The following is a 19,238-nucleotide window of genomic DNA, read 5'->3' on the forward strand; positions in this document are numbered from 1 at the left end:
CTCAAAGTTTGGCTCGATCCCCTACCACTCCCAACAAACTTCCCCACCCCCCTTTCTGCAACCCCAAAACACTGCACACAACCCTTTCCCTCCCCCTCCCAACCCACCCCCATGCAGGTGCCCAGCTCCATCCCTGGATCTCAGCCCCCCTCCCCTGTGTTTGGTCATCCCTCGGAATGCTGAGGTCAGGAACCTAGCAGGGTGTCACCGGACTACCAGTGACCTAACTAAAGTTCTCTTCTTGGGGGTATGTGGGTTGGCTCTCTAGGCTCCCGCGCTATTATCAAGGTTTCTCAGTGCTAACGGATCATGCATGCATTTATAACCCTAACAGTACCCTCCCACAGGCTGTGTCTTATGCTATATTCAAGTCCCATTGTCTTGGGCTGTGACTCCCTGGGTGTCGCAGACGCACGTTACTTATCTTCTCCTTCTCCCGTCTGGATTCCCGATTCCTTGGGGCAACTCTGCGAGTCCAGCCACCCCATAGCGTCCTCTGGAGTTTCAAAAAACAAGGCTCTATTCTTGTGGAACACCTTCAGCTTAGCCAGATAAATCAACATATACTTGTGTCCTGCTTCCCGCAATCTTCTTTTCACCGTCCCAAAGTTCATACGTCTGCGCTGCACCTGCAAGGTATAATCCGGATATGCAGTTATGTTTGCCGACCCCCTCTGTATTGTTCCGCCCTTCTGAAAGTGTTCAAGGATTTTTTCCCGATCCCGGTAGTTCAGGATCTTGGCTATCACCAGTCTGTGGGTGTTCCCCGGCGGTGGCTTCCTCATCAGGGCCCTGTGCGCTCTTTCCACTGCAAACCCCTGGATCAACACTCCTCCGGTTATCTCCTGCAGCAGCATATATTCGATGTACTCCATTGGGTTGGATCCCTCTGCTCCTTCCGGCAATCCAACAATACGGATATTATTCCGTTGGGCGCGTCCCTCCACCTCCTCCGCCCTGCTTTCCAGGTTGCCCACGCGCTGCACCAGGGCATGAAGTTCCGATTTGTGGTCTGTGCAGGCTGCCGTATTCGGTGCCACCTCTTTTTCTAGGTCCCCCATGCATTCCGCCAGCGATCTGACATCTTGCCGAAGGAGGTTCACCTCCTCCTGCACCGCTCCGACTTTGAGCTCTAGTGACACCTTTAATTTGTTCATGGTCAGTCCCAACTTGGTCTCCCAGGCCACTTTCAGATCTGCAATTGCAGCAAGGATCTCCTGGTTTGAGCACATGGCGTCTGTGCCCCCAGCAGGGGCCTTGTCTTTGCTCCTGGCGCCTTCTACCCCCGCCGATGTTTTGGCATATTCATCGAGCGTGGGCAGCTTGTCCTTCATTCTCAGGGGTTTGTTGGTCATTTTACTGTGTAAGAGAGGTGTAGGCGAGCCCGAACACTTGTGGCCCTTGGCCCTAATAAGGTTTGGCTGCTCTTCGAGTCAGGGCCCAAACAGATCGTCAGGGGTGTCTGCGTGCTGCCTATTCTACTCCTGGAGTGGGCTGTGTCCTCGCACGTGATTAGATGGCTTTGTTCAGGCCTCTCGACCCCCAGACCCCAACCCTCAGTGCTCGAGGGGCTTCCAGGGCATCCTTGCTGGCCCCATGCGTGTCAACCCTGAGTCCCAACAAGTTTCCGTCGCGTCTCACCTGGCAGCGAAGTCCGTGGCGCTTCCCACCGGGCACGGTCCCCAAACAGGCTATGTTGTGGCCTTGAAGTGGGCTATATCGTTCCACGCTATTTATATGGGCTGAATGATGCGCTCCGGGCTGGAGTCCTCCCTCAGTGGCTCTGCTGGCGTGCCCACTGGTTACGGCGAGTTATGCAAGGTCCCCGACACCGTGTTATGGGCCTCTGCTTCCCCTCCCTCCAGAGGTTAGGACCGCGGCCTCGTCCGGGCGTCAGATGAGTGATTGCCCCGGCCCCAGTGCGACTTTTACTAACTGTATGCCGTAGGCTTTTCACAACCTCACCTCCACTGTTGCAATCCACTGGGAGCCGTCCTGCCCCCGCGGCACGGCAGTGCCTCGAGCCTGCCTTTTTCGGGATGAGCCTGCGGATGCGCGTGCATCCGCGCTTGCTGAGTGCCCGACGGGAGACCGGCCACATGTCGTACACCGGGCCCGGTATCTAGCGTTCAGGCACCGACCTGCGGGGTAAGATCTCCCTCGCTGGGCGTCTGTGTGCTCCTTCAGCGCTGATCCCAAGCTCCGCGAGCCCCTCCGCAGCCGGCCCTGGCACCCCTCCGGCACGAGTGCCCGCGCTGCTGCTGCGGCGGTGCTGTGCAGGCGCCGTCTCCCTCAAAGCGATATTCGGGCCTCTACTCCTATCGCGTCCGTGGTCCTCCCGCTCTAGGCGTCCCAGGCAACATCAAGGTCCTATGACCGGGCGCCAGACCCGGCTCCACAACACCCCCACTGTCCGCCGTCCAGTGTTCTGGTGCCGCTGCGGGCAGGGGCTGTCCTTAACCCCACGCAGCGTCCTGCTGCCATTGCCGTAGCGCCCCCTGCCGCACTTCCACGTTCTATGGACTTCGGTCCCAATCACTCGACCCGGCAGGGCCCGCTCCCATCCGCAAGGGTCCTTATATGTCAGAGCCTGCGCTGGACTCTTCTTGTCCTCCCGGGGCTCAGGGACTCAGCGGTCAGTTTATGGCCCTTTGTTCCATGTCCGCCATCTTGCGCAGCCCTGGAGCCCAGGCTCCCCAAGTCTTCCGGTAGCCCTCTCTCATCCGCTACACCGCCGATCGGGCCATCACAGCACTCCATGCATTCCCCTGCTTTTCATGCTTCTGTAGGTGTACTGCAGGCAAACGCACCAAGGATTAAGCACGTCAATAACCCAGGATCAATGTCGGATCCGCGGGAGCCATCCAGGGACACGTCCACTCACGCGGCCATGTAGCCACGCCCCCCCCAGACAATCGTTGTTACGTGCAAATATTTCCAACTCTTGTAGGATTAAAGAGGCAAAGATTTTTGCTGCTACGTCAATAATGGCGACAGATCTATAATTGTTAGGATCGGATATTAAGCCCTTTTTGTGTAGAAGAGAATGATTGAAGTAAGCCAGGAGATGGGAATCATTTTTGAGCGAAAGATTTCACGGAAAGTGACACTAAAAGTCGATGCCCAAAACAACGGATCATCTTTAATCAAACATGGACGTAAACCATCTGGCCCTGCACATTTAGATCCCTTCAATTTATGAATTGCGTGAAGGATATCTGTAATTCCCGAAGGACAACAATTTGGGATTAGTTGGCTATCAGGCAGATGTTCAAAGGATCTAAATTCATCTGGAAGCGCACATTTGGAAAGAAAGAATGAGGTCCAAGTTGAGCTGTCAATTCCTGAGTCAAATTCGCGAGGTTTGTCCTTGTCTATTGCTGTAATCATTTTCCAGATATCTTTTATCTTCCGATTGCATAACAAATTTACTATTGTTTGATTTCGTTTTAGTTTGGTCTGTTCCCGGATCTGGTTTAAAGCATTTTTGTAATTACATATGACCTTTTTTTTCCTCGTTAGATGCTCAGAAATATTACTACTCAACCTGGACTTCCTCGCTTCTCGGAGGTCAGCATTTTTTTTCTGTTTGAGTAAAGCTACCTCATAAGAGTATTCTACTTCCTCATTTTTGGTTTTGTTGGGAGCTCCACACATATAAGCTATTTTTAATAGATGAGACGACATCATCTGTGAATTCCATTTTAGTATAACTTCATTTTCATGGCAATTTTTCCCATTGCTCTTCCAAAGATCTCTATTTACAAGAGCAGTGAATTTTCTACAAGTAGAAGGAGACCAGTTAATCGACATTCTAGGTCTATCAATTTGAATGAGGGCTAGATGAGATTCCTGATGACAGGATTTCAAACAGTCTGTAATAGATGTTGTTATCATTAAAGTGCGCATCAATGGTGCTTACTTTAGAGAGCATACCTGATAAGTACTTGGAAGCGAACATGTGATCAATCCATGATTGATGGCCCCCACATTTCCATGTGAAATTTGCGTGATTGCATTCATGTTGTAGTGGATGAACATCCCAATATTTTAAAAAAACTCCTCCATACTTTCCCCTTTTGTATAGCAGTCTGGAAGTATGCTGAATTGTGGTAGACATTACTGTTCTGTTCATTACTGTTCTTTTGAAAAAAATGATGCAATAAAGTCCCCTCCAATAAGATTTTCAGCAGAGGGCAAATTTCAGCAGAGGGCGAATTATCAAAAGCCTTGAGGAGGGTTTTGTTTAATAATTTGCACGCTATTTCAATGGGGTTCCAATATAGTGATATTATTAATACATTTCCACTATGGAAGGAGTCGAATTTTACATCCATCAGTAAAAAAAGGTCAGATTGATAAACATGATTAATTGTAAAATTCAATTTGGTATCAATGAGAATAGCTAAGCCTCCTGCTGGTCTACCTTCTAAACCTCTAGTAGCATGGTGTACACAGGAGAAAAAACCATCAAGTTCGATGTTTGATAGGGCCATGGTCTCTTGGACCATCAAAATGTGAGGACGAGATTCTTGAGTTGTCTGATTCCTCCATTTCGTAAGGTTCGAGAATCCACAGCAATTCCACGAAGCGACCTTAAGGTAATAAATTTATGATGGTGCATGAGGAGTAATTGTATTGGCAGCTGTTTTAATTAACGGCTCAAGCCACTTTACACCATTCAGGGTATTCGTGAGCGCTGACAGTTGATCCATCATGTTTTTAGAAGGATCTTTATGGACAGATGGATTGTCACCATTGTTAACAACAGCTATAACAGGAGGTGGTTGGAATTCTAAGAAGTCCATTGTATCTTTAATGTTTAAGAAGGCCTGCATGTTAAGACCAAATATCTGTAAATCATTCTGATGTTCCCATATCAACTTTGCTATTATTGGGGAAAACATCTTGGACAGCATACGGTTATTGTTCTCGTTTGGGAGTCGAATCCATTCAATGTTGTTTGTAACAAGGCTACGGAGCGAGGGAATCTTGAAGAGAGCATTCATTAAGAATGAGCGATTAATACGAACTGCTCCATTGATATTGGCGTCGCTCTTCCATCCGATGGTGTTTTTATCTCATTCGGGATTGAATGAAAGGTAAGTAGGATGTTCGGATTGGCTGCCGCGGGGTCAACCTCTAGCTCCTTTTCGTCCTTGATATCTTCGTTTGTCTGTTCCACCAAACTCACAGGGAGATTGTGTGTTTGATTTCTTGGTTCACAATCTTCTTGAGCCATATTTATAGCGGGCGAGTTCGACTGGGTCATCAGAACCTCCTTTGGCGGATGTGTAGAGAGCATCACCATTGACTGAGGTGGTACAATATGATTAGAGATGTGCTCAGGTACCTGTTTTTGTTTAGTGTAGTTATCCGACCCACCGCCGGCACAGTTGGAGCAAGGTTCCAGGAGTGGAGCAATTTTTTTGGAGTTTTCAACTGATGCCGTTGGATTCAAGCCTGTCTCCTCAGTTACAAAGGACGCTTTCTCTTTCCCCACAGGTACCTCTTTTCCTTTATTGTTTTCCTTTATCACGTAACCGTTGTTTTTTTTAAATGTGATGCCTGTAAAGAATGAGGTTAAATTTGGTTGTATCAATGCAGGTACACTTAAAGTTGCATCTATTTGCGTTGCAGCATTTGCTTTTTTGGTGAGCAGTTCTGGATCAGGAACCGTCGATTTAGAGTCTATTTTAACATTTGCCATAAGTTTAGGGATTTTTTTGTGAGTTTTTAATGAACAAATCTGTAAAGCCCTTTTGCTTTCTTCATTCAGCTCGCTCAGATTCAAAATTTGCTCAGTAGAAGTTGCATTTTGTGAGCCTTTGCCAATAGTTACTTTAGACTTAATGGAATTGGTGGTGGTGATATGATATGATATTTTATTTGTATCGCGCTTGTAAACAAGATATCTCTTTTGCCGCTTTTTCTGCTCTGGAGGTTCCCCCTTTATTTTTATGTCTTCTTTTTAAGGCTTTCTGGTGGAGCTTTTTGCCCTTTCTCGATATAAAGTAGAAATTCTCTCTTGGGATCAATTCTTCTTTTTGCGATTCGAGACATTTGTCTTGTTCAATGATATTAATTAGTATCGAAGGACTGTCTGGAGTCTCCACAGTCGGGATCGAATTGGGATATGCTGCTTCTGCCGTCGCAAGCATCTCAAGAATTTCTTCTTTTGGATGCATCTGGACTAAAAGTTGTTCGAAGTCTTTCATGTTGGGATTTCGCAACCTCCAGGTAGTCAATTGGCTCGCTCAAAGGTATGCACATGGGCTCTGTCACTGTGGCTTCTTCACGATGTATTATTCGCGGGAAAGTCAAGGGCACTCCATTTAACAGTAGGGTCAGCCAATGTTTGCGATCCCACGTGTTTTTGTTCCACCTGAGGTGTGTTTTTTAGGAGCTCTTTTTTTACAATTTAGGCTGCTCTTTCATGGCAATTCATGTGATGTTTATGACAAGCCTCCTGAGCTAGAATGTAACCTTCAGCTTTCATTAAATGTGTCGTGTTCGTGGTCGAGACATTTTTTATCTCCTGCAACAGCAGATGAGAATATTCATGCCCTCGATCTAATAGGTTTAAAATTCTCGTAAAGACAGGAAGATCTTTGATGTTATGCTCCATAATTTCTTCGTCAATATTTTCTTGAGAGAGGGGCACTTAGGAAGATTTGAAAAGTTGAACACTGGCATCGATGCATTCAAGTTCCTTTGTGCCGGAATTGGATTTGAGGTTTTACTTCTATTGAATCTTTTGCAGTAGGAGAACTAGTGGAGGGAAATTGCAGTTTTTGTGCGAATTGGTACTCTTTTTGCTCGTGACCATAATGCGGTCTCAGCATCTCCTTTATATTAGATTTATGAAAATGTACATGTTCTCTATATATCCCGTTTGTTGAAACAGGCGTCGAAGGCCCAAGAGATAGGCGTACTCTCTTATCGAAGTCTGCCATGATTATGGGGGCCAGCATGGAGATGTCTGCCACGGGGGAGAATGTATAATTATGTATCTCTACAACAATTTTTTTATTCCTACAAGGATTGTGAGCTGCCGCAAACGGATATGTTGTGATATTCTTGTTTGCTTTTTTGAGAGCAAAGTTCGTGATCAGCTGGATTAGTATCAATTGTTTCCGGATTGATGCTCTTTTCAATGGGAGGTATGATTTCCTCAGAGTGAGCAGACATGGATAGAAAAGATTGTTTTCCATTTAGGGAGAGAGAGGGGCTATTTCTTTTTTTTATTGGCATTTTTTGGGGATTCAACAGCAGGTTGTGTCTTAGAGGAGCAATCCTTCCGCTTTTTGCCATTCCTGAGGGTGATCTCCATAGAAAGCAGAATATGGGAGCAAATCAGAAAGGATTGCAGCAGGCTCGTGTTTGATGTTTGCGCAGGGGGTATTTGGCCTAGAGAACAGTTATTGACACCCTCCCACGTCGTCTAAGTAACTTTACCTTACCAGATTAGAAGAAGCAGGGCATACCCTCGGTCTGAGAACAGGGGTATAGCAAAGTAGTCTCTCTGCTATCTGCGGTGAAAATCAGATATATTGTCTCGTAGCTCCTGCGACCCGCGCGGCGCACCGTGAACAGTAAACAGTACTTCATATACTTCACGGTGCGCGCGCGGGTGTGCTGTATTCTGGAAGTATAACGTTGTCAGAGAGGGGCGTGGACACCAAAGGGGTGGGATCACTGTGCGACAGGACCTTAGGATAAATTACAAAATTAAAGAGAGAGCTATTTAGCTTAATGGTCGCACAAACAAAAGGTCCACTATTTCTCTGTTATAAGGTGCACAACGTGCCAACAACAGTCACCTCTTTTGGTTTCAGAACGCCAGGCAAGACTGTGTAGCTTCTAAAGACGTCCTCCTGGTGGACGTTTGCATACACAACAGTGCGGGCTCAGCAATGGAAAGTGAGGAAAAACAGAGACCGGCTCCCACGTAGTGGAAAGTTCTAGTCCACCACAAACGTGTCTCACAGTGCTCTTCTCAGGGAAAATTCCCTGGAACAGAAAGGTTTGCACTTCCTGTTGGAACTGGATGCCTACAGGTCTACTTGAGGGGTTCAGCAGAGAATGAAGATCTCTATAAGGACTTCCTGGCACAGATTCCATTCATAAGAGGCCAAGCTCTGCCTTCCCAGGGCGTCTACCCTCGCGTTCTCCTTACCAGATAGGTGACCCACAGACCAAGAGACCCCTTTTTGAAATGTACAAATCCAGAGCTGCATTGCCTCTCTGCACAGTGGTAGTGAAACTAGGCCCCCTCTCTTGTTGACGTAGAGTATGGCCACTGCTTTTTCTATCATGGTAAGATAGTTTTCCTCTGTATCGAAGGCAAAACGGCCATCAGTGCCAGTCTGATAGCCTTCAGCTTCATGAGGTTTATGTGAAGTTTAATTTCTGTTGGGGACCACAGCCACACTCACTGTGAGCTCATTAAGGTGCACCCACAGCCCTGCAGCAAAGGTTGCAACTATGGTTGCCAAGGCTGCCAAAAGAACTCTCTTGCCATCAAGTTCTCCCTATGGGACCACTGCAGAAGGTCTTGAGAGACCTTGATCGGGACGTGTAGAAGGTCCATCATGTTGCCTGAGAACTGAGACTATGGAAATCTGAAAGCCCACTCAAGTGATCTCATCCTCTGTCTGGCCTCCAGCACCAGAAATATGCTGGATACCATGAGACCGAGCAACCGCAGAAAGTCCAGGGCTGGTGTGGGAGTTTTGGAATTTGGCGACCATGTGCTGGATGTGCAAAGCTCTGTCCTTGGGGGAAAAAGCCTAGGAGAAATCCATGACTGGAGTATTTGTGAGGGTGCCATCTGAGACTTCTTGAAGATGAGGGAGAAGCCCAATTTGTGTAGGAAGTGGCAGGCGCTGTTTAGGTGATCCCGGGTTTGCTCCTGTGATTGGGCCCTGATCAACCAATCATCCAGGTAAAGGAAGACATGGATTCCCTTTCTCCTTAGACTGACTGCCACATTTGATAACAATTTGGTGAAGACCATTTTGGCAGTGGTGAACCCGATCAGTAGGACTCAAAACTGATAGTGTGATCTGCCGATCACAGACTTTTTAGTGCCTTAGATGTATTGGCACATGGAAATAAGTGTCCTGGAGGTCCAGTGACACCAACCATTTCTGAAATTCCAGAGCCTGGAAGATCTGTAAAAGTGTCCCCATCTTCAATGTGTCTTTCCTGAGGAGCTTGTTTAAGTGCCTCAGGTCCAAGATGGGTCGCAGTACCCCGGCCACCTTCGGAATCAAGAAGTAACTGCAGTACCACCCCTGGTTGCTTTTCGCTTGAGGCAATGGTTCTATTGCGCCTTTCTCTAGCATGGAAGCAATCTCCTGCTGGAGCAACAGATCTGGGAACTGGGGAGAAAGTGGAGGGGATGGACAGGTTGGAGGACGCCTGGTAAAAGTGAGGAAGTGCCCTTTGCGTAACTACCTGTTTTAGCCGCACACCCATTGTAATGTTGTACCACACTGCGGGATGCAGCATCAGATGTCCCCCACTGAAGCAGTGTGTGAGGAGTACTCAGAGAGGTTTTGTTACAGTTGCTGTGCCCGCTGGGGCAGCATAAGAAGAGGTTTACATGGCCTTACCCCCTCTAGCCGTTGCAGGTTTAGCAAATCTCTGTGATTGTCTTCCCGGAGCTAGACCCCTGTCTTTTTGGCCAAAAGACCCATAGTAGTGAAATGCTCTAGTCTTCCACATTACAGGCATAGGCGGAGTGGTTAGCATCTAGACCAGACTGAAGAGCCTGGCACATTGCCTTCTTCCCATCAGCAATAATATTTAGGTAGCCCTCCCTTCTCTCCCTTTTGGAATATGCTCCACTGCTTCTTCAATCTCAGCCCGCAGTGTGTGGGTGTACTTTGCTAGAGCACATGAAGCATAAACTGCTTTCAAGGCCATGTTGCCCAAGACAAAAAACGTTTAGACCAAGCATCAACCTTCTTGTCATCTCTATCCAGGGGTAAGGAAAGATAGGCTTCAGACTTTGCCCTGGATGTGGCTGCTTGAATAACCAAACTCTCTTAGCTAGGATGCCTTGACAAGAATTCAGGGTCCATGGACGCTGGTTTGTATCTCTTGATGAGGTCACACCATATGCTGGCACCAAGCAGGGCTTTTGCCATAGCTCCAATAAGAGGTCTCTTCAGGCCGCATGAAAAGGAAGTATTGGGTCCTTAACCAGTCCTTTATCTAAGATACCAGTCAAGTCATATTTTGTGACATTCTTAACTGGATGACCCCATCCCAGGGCTTCAGAGACTTTCCCCAAAAATGACATATATGCAGTATTAGGGTAAGCATGGGGATCTTGCTGGTAAAATTCACCAGTGTCAAGCCCACTTGCGGCCAGAAGGTCAGTTGCTAAATTTTGAATGCTTGCATCCTCTGAGGAAAACTTCTTAGGAGAGTCGGGAAATGCTAAAGACTCCATTCCAAAAGGGACTTGATCTCCCTCTTCGTCCAAAATCCCCATGAACGAAGACATGAACCTTTTTCTGGATTTCGGACATATTTCGATGTCGAAGAGTCTTTGACACTCAATGTCGACGGACACTTCGGAAGGGGTCCCAGTAAGGCGTTGAACAACATTGAGACGGTTGCAGCCGTCGACGATGTCAGGATCTTCTCAAGACTTTTCAGCATCTACTTTGCACCCTTTTCAGCACATGGGATAAGTCTCTGCTGGAGTCCCTGCCAGCTTTACCAGGCACAGTGGGCTCTATTCACTTTGTGGCCTTCACAAGAAAAGGGCGAGAGGGCTGCTTTTTTAAAATCTCCACCATTTATTATCAAAATTCCTCCCGGACTTAAAAGAAAATCTCACCTATCAGGCCATAAGTCTGATGAAGAGTGCTTGCATCTCTTCTTCATTCTCGAAAAAGATGAGGAGGAATGATGCAGATTGCTTTGGGAGTGCGATCCTTCTGTGCCATTTTCTATAGCTTTTTTTTTCTTTCGGAAGCTTGATCGGCTAATAGGTGTTCTTTTCCCTCACATACTCTTTTCTTTGAGAGAGTTCCGCTCAGAGATTTGCACAAGGATCAACCAAGAGCCAGTGCTGAGCATGCAGAAAAACAGAACTGAGATCACAGGGCGCAGTGCTGAATACTTATACCAGCGCCAATGTCACGTACAGCCATGATGCCAAGGAGTATCGAGGAACCTCAATGCTGACGCTGCACGGTGCCCCTGGTGGGAAACACATTTACAAAGTTTGCTTCTACCGCACAAATATGTATCTAAAATGATGAATGCATGGGAGGACACAATCCGTCAGAAATAAAGTTATTTATGTATTATGTACAGCTTGAATGGAGATTAAATGAAGATGCATTAAATCACAAAATTCAATCTTTTAAATTTCAGATTCAACAAAACAAAAGTTCAACCTTCATACCCACAAAATTAATTTGGGTTTCATACCAATAGCAGATAAGCACATTACCAATAACTCTTTGTAGTTCATCTCACTCAACGTTATTCTCCTTACCCAAGCTGCCATCCGTACAATGGTCAGAGGTCTAAACATGAACAGGACTAAGGCATTGTTGGTGACATCTCTCAGTGCTTGGAGACAGCCCATCGCTCATCGCTGGATTTACTAATTTTCAAGCCAGTCTTTAATACCACTGCCTGTTCAAAAGAGGGAGGGAAAATATCATTTGATTATGATAAAATGTATACCAACAACAGATTGTGTTTGGTTTATTATTTTACAGTGAAATAACAAAATAACCATGATCAAGGTTGCAATTTTCATGTAGATTTGGGTATATTAATATAAACATCAGGTCATTGCTTTAACAGAACCAAAAGGAATGCAAACATAGTTTTTAAGAAAACATAGATCATCCATGACTTAAATGTAACAGACATTTCTTTATTAATTTGAGAATTCTCATTTCGCATCAAAATCAGTCTTTTCTCATTAAAAAGCAACTAGCTGTTCCTGGCATAAGATACGCTGTTCTAGCATATCTTAAAGGTCAATATCGGTCAGTATTTCATTGGGTCACTTCAGAAATATCGGAATTACCACTGATGGCTTCCAGGAAGGGGGCGCAGGGCCCTGTGACTTATTAATGGTCATTAAAAAGGCTAAACGTACAGGAAACTGTCTTCTTTTGAATTTAAAAGGCATATTTGTATCATATGGAATGAGAGGTATGCACGGTATAAGGACCGTATCTAAGTTTAATCCATCGATTACACAGACCTCTTTAGTATTTCTTTGTAGATGCGTAATTGTCAACCTTGTTCAATTGCAGAGTCCCTGTCATGGCTTAAGATTGCGTAGTAACATAATTACAGCACCTTCATTCACTTTTAGCTTGTGAGAAGGCATTCGTCCTACAGCGTTTCACTCTTTAGCGACTGAAACGTTGAGCCGGTAATTAACAGTTCATTGACACTGGATCTTCCGCGCCCTGTGTTAAGAGAAGCGGTGGTGGAAAGAGGTAACTTGAAATTATTCCAAATGTTTGCGATAGTGAAAGGTGAAGGTGACTGCGTAGAACGGTGCTCATTCTGTCTGTTAAAATGATAGCTGTTGTTGAAGTGGAAGGCCACACATAGGTGCACTTTGCCATTTGGACAGCAGAGGACAACCTAACACTGATAAATTGCCTTGTTAAAATTATAGCTGTTGTTGAAGTGGAAGGGCACACAGAGGTGCACTTTGCCATGTGCACAGCACAGAGCAACCAAACACTGAGAAATTCCATCAGCTGATTATGGAAACATACCTAAGGATTTTATATATATGGATGTGCTGGTTTTGTAGAGGAGCTTTAACTTTTGCCAATGGTGATCCACCATTGATTACCAATGATTTGGCATCACCTGGTAAAACTTTAAGACACCCCCACGCCACTGCAAAACCTGACAACATACAGACAACCTCTGGCTTTTCTTCGATTCCAAAATAGCTACAAGTTGCAGATCAATCTAAAATATTCTTGACCTCATCTTTCCCTCTCCCATATTTACTCCTGTGTTACAGTCATTTTACACTTCCTTCAAACCCTTAATGAAGATTTTCTTAGGAACAAGAGCACCTAGACGCTAAGCATCCAGCTTCAAACGAGTGGTAAATACTCATAGCTGTTATCACATGCAATAGAAAAACCTCCTTCCCTTGGGAAATATTTCCCAAAACACTGGAACATGCCACATTACATTCCTTCTGAGTAAAAAAAAAAAAAAAACAACCAACAGTCAAGAGAGGCACAGAATTAATTTGTGCTGTCATCTGAAAGAGGTTCTCCTCTGTGACTTAAGTCATCAAGCTGTCCTATTCAAACTTGGTCTCTCTGCCATCTTTGGGCAGTAGTCCATGCTATTCTCCTGAAAAAACTGAAAGGGTGGGAAAGGGTATCAGTTACTTGCCTGGATGCATATATATTTTTTTCAACCATATCCAGAAACTATGCAATGTAAGGATGGAACCATCCGGTCACAGGGTATTGTGTCAAATTCTACAGAAATCGGGCCTCATTACACGGTAGGCGGAGAACCATGGCTCATGCCGGTAAAATACTGGCACCGCCTTGGTGGAAAGGGGAATTACCGCCCCATTCCAAGGTTGGCGGGGCGGTAATTCCCCCTTCCACCATTGCCCTTCCCCATTCCCATTGTTGCCCCATAGGGCATAATGGGAATGGGGAAGGCGCTAATTACGGTACCGCAAATTGCGGTACCGTAATTAGCTCCCTGGGTCCCTTTGCGGGTTGGTTTTTAACGCCTGCAAAAAGCAGGCGTTAAATACTCCAAGCCGCAAAGGGACCTCATAGTAAGGCGGTAAGGATTTACCGGTACCGGTAAAATACCGATACCTGTAAACCCTTACCGCCTACTGTGTAATGAGGCCCATCCTCTATCTCTATGCTTTTATTCACTGCCGACCAGCACTTACCCGTGAAGGATCTGGAAGGAAAAATTACAGGTAAGTAACTTCAGTTCTCCAGCATTAGTATTCTTATTAAATTCACAAGCTGTTGAATATTCCCTGTCATCAGGCTGGGAATCCTTGCTACATTAACAAAGCAATTTAAATGTACATATACAAGAAAGACTGCACTCACTTTTGTGTTTTATCTTCCTCATTTCTGGCTTTTTGCCCCCTAGCCAATAGATGGCATCCCAATAGCTAGGCTACGTGAAGCCATCTTTATATTCTGAAAACAGTAACCATCCAATCTTGAGCATCATGTGGGGTTAGCAGGCTGGTCGCATGTGAATCTATTAAAGATACCAATGAATGACAATTGTCCTTACAAGAAACTACCAGGGGTGGACTGAACTAAAGGGAACTCTGGAGAACCCAACACTAGCCCCAGGGGTGGACTGGCCTAAAAGAAACTCTGGAGAACCCAACACTAGCCCCAGGGGTGGACTGGCCTAAAGGGAACTCTGGAGAACCCAACACTAGACCCAGGGGTGGACTGGCCTAAAGGGAACACCAGAGATTTACCAATAGGCCTCTGCACCCTGCGCCACTTTTTGTGTGGAAAACTAGTTTACTTTCAAATTATCTCATGGGAAAAGGGTTGGCTTCGCTGAAAATGTGTAATATGGGGCCACTTTGAAAATGATTTCCAGGTCCTCTTTTGGTTCCCAGTCCACCCCTGGAAATTACTGTTTTGGATGTATGTCTAATGCTTGAAAAAAAGTGCTAACTTTTTTGGGTTCACATTTTTGTACCCACATTTTTGACCACCGAATTTGGAGGGTGCAGCGGAAGGCCACCCGCACTAGCCTACTCCCCTCCTCCCCCGCCGACCACCCCACTCTACTACCACCAATATTGCCTGACTCCAACTCACCATCTACATTTTGGCGGTAAAATGTGAGCACAAAAAGAATTTGAGCAGTTTTTCTTCAAGTAATAGACACTATACCAACCTTTTCTACTCTCCAGCACTGGATCTTTATTAGATTCAAATGCTGATCAACCGATTAGAAAACAGTTCAAATAGTTGTTCACAGGGCAAGTAGTAGGAGAAAAAAGGCACACCATAAGCAAACGGGATGCCTAGCAGTGCTTGCACAACACTGGAATCCTCTGATGTCTTCGTGTCCACGTATTCAAACTTTGTGAAGGCATATCATATCATATCATGAGTAACCTTCCATGTTGCAGCGCTGCAGGAGTCGTCAATCGGTACTCCTACCAGCATACTGATAGTAAATACATTGGCCCTTATGGAATGTGCTCTGGGCTTCCCTGGAAGCGGCCTATCAGTTTTCCTATGGCAATATCTGATACCCCTTGCCTGTGCCATTGGGTCCATATGCGACGAACAGCTGAATAGAACGGCAAATTCACTTGGTCCTTTCTATATAGTATTTCAGTGCTCTTTTCACAGCCAGTGAGTGAAATTTCCAACGGTGACGATAGATTATTAAAGAAGGTTGCCTCAAATGCAATATAAAAGGAACCTTAGGCATGACTCTCAGATTTGTAATAGGTTTACCTTGGCTTTTTGGAACTTAAGATAAGGCTCATGCACTGCAAGAGCATCAAGATCCCCAATCCTCCGGGCTGAGATGATTGCCACTATAAAATGCTGTTTTCCATAAAATTAACTTAATATTGCCAAATCTTAATTTTCTTTGGCACATCCCACCACTTGCACCAAAAACAAGGATCAGCTCAATCCATAAAGGGCATCTGAATGAGCGCATCTTTTACATCCCATTGCACATCTGTGCAAACCTGTGGGTGTTTCTGCACATTTAAAAGCATATCCCGAATTCACAAATGGCATGTGCTTTTAAATTTTCAGAAATTGGGGTCATCCCCATGCGCCTGTGGCCAACAGGCACAGGGATAGGCGCAAATCATGACAGGGTCATATTTGACTGTGTCACACTTGCATTGCTATCCCCTATGCATGGGTTTGAGTGGGTTGCCAATCAGCCTGCAAAGAACCATATTTAATTCCCCTGAAGATTAAATCATTTTGATAGAAGTAAAATTCGGAATAATCGGTTTATGAATTCTTTCATCATCCTTTTAGACCACTGGAAAGGATTAGGGGATTGACGAGTATAGCAGCAAATAGCCGCTACGTGCAATTTAATGGAAAAGAAGGCTGAACCTCCTTTAGCCATTTGAAGCAAATAAGGAAGGCCCTGATGCAATTGACAGTCAAACTGTTGTCCTAATGGGAGCACCATGTGCAGACCCTTTTCCACTTTTTAGTATAGCACTGTTAGGTAGCAGGATTTCCAAAGCCGCAAGTACGTCCCTTCATTTCTGAGGCATTTCAACATCCCTGAACTCTCTCGGAACTTAGAAGCCGAGCTCTGAGAGTGACGGACAGAGGATTGTGGTGCATGCAGAATATTCCCCTATTGCCTAGACAACAGGTACATGTTGGGTAGAGAAAGATTTGTTGTGCCCGGAAGAGATGCAGTAGTTTTGAGAACTTGTACTGCTGTTGCGTATGATGAACAAGACCATCAGGATTATTGGCGGCAGAGAAAAAGCATACAGAAACCTGTTTCTCTAAGGAATAGAGAACGCTTCTCCCAGGCTGCCCTGATGGTGGCATTTGTTAGGGAACAATTTGCACTTGGAGTGGTCAATCTATCCTGAGCTTTCCCCAAGCTTTCAAGATGTAATTAATCTGGTCTTGTTTCATTTACCTTTCTTGGCATGCTAGATCGCTGCTGAGCGAATCGACCATTGTGTTTTGCAAACCCGTCGGGTGAAACAGGATCAGGAACATATTGTGGTTAAGAGAGCATTTCCCTAATCTCTGGGTTTTCAATGGTAGAATCTGGGATTGTGTTCCTGCTTGTTTCTGTGTGTGTAGAACACTGTTGTGGTATTGTCGGTGAAAATCCTGATGCTTCTGCCTGTGAGCTTGGGCAGGAAATATCTCAGCAGTCAGAGCGTCGCTAGAAATTCTCTAGAATGTTGATGCATAATGCTTCTCTTCTGGTGACCATAGCCGATTAGCATGGTGGTTTTCTAGGTGGGCTCAACAGCCCACTATAGATGTGTCCATCATTACTGTCAGCACGAACACCGAATCTGTGGATGGTTCTCACCCGCCCCCCCCCCCCCCAAGAGACTGTCCGCTTTCTGCCACCATAGAGGACTTCAGTGAAACACTGTTTGATGGGAAATTTTGTTTGCAGTTCCAGCTTTCTGAAACCTTCCGGCATCTGAAATCTAGGAATTGCTGGAGGAGTCACATACACAGTCTGCAATTATGTATGATAGAAATGCAAGATGAGAGCATGCTGAGAAAAGGCGTATATGTGCAAACCTCATCACTTGCCCTAACTTCAGAAGCTTAATATTGAAGAGGTGAGTGTGAATCCACGCTTCCGATGGCTTTTCCTTCAAAACATTGTTGTCTATCAGAGATCCTAGTAATACAGTTATGTTTGAAGGAACTCTATGGAGATATTTTGAAATTGAGCTTGCTCCTTTGAGGGCGCCTGGATCAGTCAGATGCCTAAGTAAGGATAGACATGAAGACCTTGACATCTCATGCAGGCAGCCACTAGGTACTTGGTGAAAATTCTCTTGGCCAACTTAAAGTAAAACAGAAGCACATTGAATGTGAAATGGTGGCCTGCTTCTACAAAACGGGGGAAGCTTCTGCACTTGCGATCGTGGTAGTCTGCGTCTTCTCCGTTTAGCAAAGTGAAAAGATCACCTCCTTAAAGCAGAGCTAGAACCTTCAGCAAAATGACCACCTGGAACGACTGGGATCTGAGAAACTTGAATCCTTAAAACTAGGATATTTCTTCAGCCCCCAGTCTTATTTCCTATCAGGAAGAATCGAGAATAAACATGTTGATATATTTACAAGAGGGGGATACAACTCATGGGAGCAGACTGGTTGAGCAGGAGCATCTTGATCTGCTCCTGCAGGATATTCCGGTGTTCCTTCTTTTATGTATTGTATTGTATTGTGGGACATGTATTAACCGCAACATACGCCCAAAGGCATCTTGGCGCTCCTTGCAGGACAGAGAACAATTATAGAAAAGAAGGGTTTTCAGGGCTTTGTGGAAGGCTGGGTGGGCAGCTGTGGCTCTAAGGGAGAGTGGGAGGGAGTTCCAAAGACCCAACGCAACCACTGAAAAAGAACCTGCCACCAATTGACCATATTTGACCAAGGGGACAGTGAGAAGACAGGCAACGGCAGAGCACAGAGACCGGGCCGGGACATATGGTTAGAATTTAGCCACAAGATATTGTGAGAAATCTGAGGTGTTTCTCCAGGCTATTCTCGAGGATCCTTTGTTCAGGTGGCATGGAGAGGGCCATTGCTCTTGGATCCCAACCCTGGGGGCGGATGAGGGAGGATCACCTGGACAGGGGGTCCTTGGGTACTATGGGAGACATGCCCTCAGGCAAGACATGGTATTCCTCCCGTTCCGATACACCCTTACCCGACATCCCCTCAGTTGTCATGGGATATTGTCAGCACAGTACCATCATACCTCAGTACCTTTCGGTAAGAAAAAGGAGAAAACCATCAGGGAAACTTAAACCCATTAGAAAATCAATTTACCCATCACAATGCATTTACCCCCTTCATCCTGACAAACCCGACATGGTTTTTCCACGATCTCCAGGAAAAGCTGCAACTCCCACAATCCCAACTCCATTCTAGAAGTCCAACTACTGGGAGGAAGAAGAGGCAGATGGGAGTCATAAGGATTACTCATAGGAATCCATGGGTAATGGATTCCTATGGGCAGTCTCTATGTTGTCCCGATAAAGAGGTCAGGCAGAGTCAGGCAGGGAGGGACAACTACTCACACCTGACTCCAATCAACTCTTTCAAAGAGTATAAAAGGTCAGCCACCCAGACACACTCTGAGCGAACAGGAGATGCTGAAGGAACCATGAAGACCAGAAGGAGAAGTCTGCAGCTGGGAGATGCTTGGGAAGCCAAAAGGTTGGATGGACTGCCAGGATTCTGAGGCCTGTGAGTACAAAAGGGGCTACAGTGTGGCATGGGAGCCGTGCCCCAGGGAACCAAAACTCCAGCTACAATTTTCTGGTAGTGTTTTTTAAATCAGTGCTTGTTCCCTGGTGAGTTCCACAAACCCAGGTAGTTGAGGGGCAGGTGCTGGGACCCTGACCTCAAGTGAATCTCTATTGAGGACCCGCTAACACCTCATCAGTGAGGGTAAAAGATGGAGACCCTGTGACTAGAGGGAAGCTAAGG

The 19,238-nt window shown here is 45.8% G+C and overlaps 1 protein-coding gene across 1 annotated transcript in view; it reads right to left on the reverse strand.

Moving 5' to 3' along the window:
- The window catches only part of SYNGR4 (synaptogyrin 4), a 705,695-nt gene that overhangs the window by 495,934 nt on the left and 190,523 nt on the right, over window positions 1-19,238 (reverse strand). Inside the window, exon 2 of the mRNA XM_069633756.1 lies at window positions 11,525-11,667. Within this exon, the coding sequence (XP_069489857.1) occupies window positions 11,525-11,617 (93 nt within the window). The 5' untranslated portion in view covers window positions 11,618-11,667. The remainder of the gene's footprint in view (window positions 1-11,524; window positions 11,668-19,238) is intronic.

The sequence above is a fragment of the Ambystoma mexicanum genome, chromosome 1q (assembly GCF_040938575.1).
Source record: "Ambystoma mexicanum isolate Mex_15411 chromosome 1q, UKY_AmexF1_1, whole genome shotgun sequence".
NCBI classification, from domain to species: domain Eukaryota; kingdom Metazoa; phylum Chordata; class Amphibia; order Caudata; family Ambystomatidae; genus Ambystoma; species Ambystoma mexicanum.